The sequence below is a fragment of the Idiotropiscis lumnitzeri genome, chromosome 14, assembly GCF_059441095.1.
Source record: "Idiotropiscis lumnitzeri isolate Australia: NSW breed Sydney's pygmy pipehorse chromosome 14, RoL_Ilum_1.0, whole genome shotgun sequence".
NCBI classification, from domain to species: Eukaryota; Metazoa; Chordata; class Actinopteri; order Syngnathiformes; family Syngnathidae; genus Idiotropiscis; species Idiotropiscis lumnitzeri.
The window spans coordinates 11,239,172-11,243,316 of record NC_142404.1 but is presented as its reverse complement, the minus strand read 5'-3'; the positions used below and the strand labels follow the sequence as shown (position 1 = coordinate 11,243,316).

Sequence of the window (4,145 nt, the reverse complement as noted above, 5' to 3'; positions counted from 1 at the left end):
GGAAATATATGGAGCACTCTTTATTCATGTTCAGGGGCTATTTTTTTAAATGTAGTACTTATTTTGTCTTGCAGTCTTAGGAGGAAACATTGAGGAAAAAATGTCTTGCCATGTTAAACTAATATAGCTATTGTGCATGTGACGTATTAAAGCACATCATTAAATTTATATTGATCATAATGAAACACTATGGGAAGAAGTCGGTCTCAATGAGAATTTACAAGTATGTGAATGAAGCTTGACGAGTTTTTACAGTCACACATTTATTAAAAAAAACTGCATTAATAAAAATACAAATAGATATTAGCAAATGCTAATAACTCTGAAGTTTCTTTTTTTAACAAGTATTTACAGTTCACATGAAGTGAAAATTCAAAACATAGTCGCCACCTCTAATTCCGTCGCCACCGTTACAATATTTGGACTCAGCCTGTGGACTTTTGGCTCATTCTGCGTCTGGCCCAGGTAAGGCGGAAGGGTCCCAGTTCCACCGGTGTAGGTCTGTACGCCGCCACTGCGCGTTTTCTTGGGATTGGTAGCATAGCCGGACTCCTTCCAGGAGTGGGCGTAGCCGTGCAGATCATTGAAGAGGGTTGCCGGGGAGAAGCCGACGGTGTACGCCAAGTCTCTGGGGTTCCTGAAGCACTGCGGCGGTATCGCACAGTAGGTGCCTTGGCAATCCCCTGCTAAGCTGTTAGCAGTGCTGGACGAACCTGAAGACGAGTGAGATAAATTGGGATTAAATTGGCTCTTGGATGCACGTGTTACACAATAACGGGATAGTTCATTGGGGACGTCTACACAATCTAATGAGATCAAATAATCCTTTATAAAGATAATGATTACTTATAAGGGCTATTAATGGAACATTTTTTCCCAGTGTCTATACTTAGCCCGTATCAATTACACCAGTATGAAATTGCAAGGGTGATCTCATCTTGCAAATGCACATCATAGAATTATAATCATGTACCCAATTTGTTCCTGTTGTATCAATTTCAACACAAAAGTACCACATTTGGGTCCTAACTCTGTAGAGGCAGACTTTTTTTTTGCTATACAGTAGTTATTTGACGGAATATTGGAGGTTTATTTTGAGGAGGGGGTGGTTGGTGGTGAATAAAAATTAAAAATAAATCAATAGAAAACATACTTTTAAGTCTTGGGTGAAAGGTGCTAAAGTTCCTCTTGCCAGCATCTCCGCTGATGTCCGAGTCAGAGTCATTGAAGTCGCTGTCCCCTTTACCGCTGTCCTTCACGCTCAGCTGGTCAGTGTTGCCCGTGCCACTGCAAATCATCGCAGAGACGCCATGAGGCACCAGTGCAACACATTAGCTTGATTATTGATGCCTCCCTAATACAACCTCAGATAACCTAGTTGCACATGCCACGCAATTAACTACTTTGTTCAGTGATATAAGAAAATAAGCACTTTGCGACTTGGGTACTAATTCAGGTTATGTCGTACTTTTGGGGTAATGCATCTGAGCCAAAAGAAAATTATTCTTGCGGGATTGTACGTTTGAGAGATCCATGAATCTACATATCTGAGTGGAACCAAGAAGAAGATTTTGTGTTCTGTGACACTTACCTCACTTGCAAGCAATACTTGTCAGCTTGCCATATAGAAGATGGTTGGAAGTGCTTTGAAGGCAGGAACACCTAAAAAGCACAAATAAAGTTGAGTTTAATTTTTGGATACAAGAAAAGCACAAATGGTGTTAAAAAGAAGTGAAAACGTTACCTTTGATTCCAAGTCGTTGCTTCTCTCATCATACAAGCAGGAGTCCTCCAAGCTTGAGGAGGTCCTCTCCAGGAAGAAGCCTCTCTGGCCGGTGTATATGTTACTCTGGGTAGACCCGAGGGGGGGTCTGCTGTCAAACAGGTTGTGGCGAGGCTCCCTTTTGGCGGATCCTGTGCCGCCGCGTCCTACTTTGCATGTGACGACCACGGCCACAATGGCCACCAGTAGCAGAGCGCACCCGCCACTTAGCAGGATGATGACCACCATGGAGCCATCCAAGCCCGCCACGAGGCCTTCCTCGTCACTTGAACGCAAGACCACCACGGCCTGGTCCTCGGCAGGCTCCGTGTCGGTGACCACAAAGCGCAGGGTGGCGCTGCTGGAGAGAGGCGAGCGACCGTGGTCGCTAACGGCCACGACCAATTCCAGGATGTCCCCGATTTGGGCTGTCAGCCATTGATTAAGTGCGATCTCCCCGGTGTCTTTGTTCACACTGAAAATCTTTTGGTCGCCTTGCAAGATGTGGTAGGACAGCTCGGCGTTCACACCGTCGTCTGTGTCTTCAGCAGAGAGGCGCAGAGCCAGATAGGAAGCGGGGGCGTTCAAGGGCAGCGGGATATCAGCGGAGTCGTTAAACAGCACGGGGAAGGTGAAATACGGGTAGTTGTCATTCTGGTCCACCACTCGGATTTTAATTGTTGACGTGCTTGACAGTGAGGGGGACCCTTTGTCCTCAGCTTGGATGATCAGCTCTACTTCATGGATGGTTTCATAGTCGAAGGACCTGACTGTGTACAAAGAGCCTGTATGGGAATCTACAGACACGTAGGTGGAAATTAATAACCCGCTTTGCACCTCCGAGTCCAGAAGCTTGTAGGAGACTTTTGCGTTCTTACCCACGTCAGGATCACGGGCCACCACCGTGGTGACGTAAGAGCCGGGAATGTTGTTCTCTATGACTGAGACTTCATATGCTGACTTACTGAACAAAGGTGCGTTGTCATTTTCGTCTGTGACCCTGATGGTGAACTGCCTCACTGTCTTAAAAGGGGGGCTGCCCAAGTCTTCAGCAACAACAGTCAGGTTATACTCGGGGATTCTCTCTCGGTCCAGAGTGATGGTGGTGACTATCATGAAGGTTTCCCCGTAGGCTTGCTGCAAGGTGAAGTGTTCATGGCCGAGCAGGCTGACTCGCACGTAGCCGTTAGAGCCGGAGTCCAGATCTGAAGTGCTGATGAGGGCCACAAAGCTTTCTGCGGCCGCAGCCTCTGTGATGTAGGCCACGTCGTCCGCACTGGCGGTCATGGGCTTGATGTTGATCTCAGGTGCATTGTCGTTCACGTCAACCACGTCGATGGACACCTTGCAACTGGACGACGCAGGATCGGCGCCCAGGTCGGAGGCCTTGACACGTAGTTCGTAGGATCGCCGCCTCTCAAAGTCCACACGGGCCCTCAGTGTCACGTCACCAGTGTGTGGGTCGATGTGGAAGACGCGAGCAGCTTCTGCCGAAACGCCGTCAAAGGCATACATCACCTCGCCGTTGACGCTCTCGTCAGGGTCGAAAGCGTGCACCCGCACCACACGGTGGCCCACCGGAGCGTCCTCGTTGAGCTCCACCTTCAGCGAACCGTGCTCAAAAGTTGGCCCGTTGTCGTTGAAGTCCAGCACCTTGATGCGAACCGTCGTGGAACCTGACCTGGAGGGCACGCCTCCGTCGGTGGCAGTCACCTCAACCAGGTAGGAGTCCTCCATCTCCCGGTCCAGCTCCCGCACCAGCACCAACTCGGCGAACTTGACACCGTCCTCCCGCTGATGCACCTCCACTGCAAAATGGCTACTGGGGGAAATGTTGTAGCTCTGGATGTAGTTGTCGCCCACGTCTGGGTCCACGGCGATAGGCATTGGGAACCGAGAGTCCAGGGGCAAATTCTCCAAGATTTCTAGGGTGGTGTCGTTGCGGGGAAATGCCGGGGCGTGGTCATTGATGTCCCGCACTTCAATCTCAACGTGGATGAGCTGAAACTTTTCATTGGAGAGAGCCACGACGTCAAAGGTGATGAAGCACCGCGGGGTGCGAGGACACAGCTGCTCACGGTCAATGAGCTCGGCCACGCTCAAGAGCCCGTCGGCCTCCCGCATGTACAACACGGAGAAGTTTTTTTCCTGCATGAAGCGGAAGGAGGTGTCATGCCCGTCCGTGGGGTCCATCTTCAAGTCTCTGGATAAGTTGCCTATTTCTGTCCCAGGTGCGTCCTCCTCATAGGTGAAGTATCTTGTCGTGGTGCACTGGACCTTGTAAATAATTAAAGCCAACACAAAGGCGCAACGAGCAAGTGTTGCCATCTTGTTAAAGCAAAAAGAAGTTCTGCTCATGTTATTCACAAATGACCCGAGCAGA

At 49.4% G+C, this 4,145-nt stretch overlaps 1 protein-coding gene across 2 annotated transcripts; it reads right to left on the bottom strand.

Annotated features, from left to right (window-relative positions):
* Nucleotides 1–243: 243 nt before the first annotated feature.
* On the bottom strand, nt 244–4,145 carry pcdh8.1 (protocadherin 8, tandem duplication 1). Of its 2 annotated transcripts, XM_088315337.1 has the most exons (5): nt 2,641–4,145; nt 1,745–2,559; nt 1,592–1,662; nt 1,154–1,287; nt 244–713 (listed from the first exon to the last, which is right to left on the bottom strand). In XM_088315337.1, the coding sequence occupies exons 1-5, from the start codon at nt 4,118–4,120 to the stop codon at nt 373–375; spliced, it is 2,841 nt and encodes a 946-aa protein (XP_088171463.1). In that variant the 5' UTR covers nt 4,121–4,145; the 3' UTR covers nt 244–372. The 2 variants fall into 2 exon arrangements, with proteins under 2 accessions (XP_088171463.1, XP_088171461.1); XM_088315335.1 differs by having other exon boundaries at nt 1,745–4,145.

Coding starts and splice junctions, on each gene's coding strand:
- pcdh8.1 (XM_088315335.1), bottom strand. CDS start 4,120: ATGAGCAGAACTTCTTTTTGCTTTAACAAGATGGCAACACTTGCTCGT. Junction 1,663..1,744: donor GCAACGACTTGGAATCAAAG/GTAACGTTTTCA, acceptor TGTGCTTTTTAG/GTGTTCCTGCCTTCAAAGCA. Junction 714..1,153: donor CTTTCACCCAAGACTTAAAA/GTATGTTTTCTA, acceptor ACTCGTCTTCAG/GTTCGTCCAGCACTGCTAAC.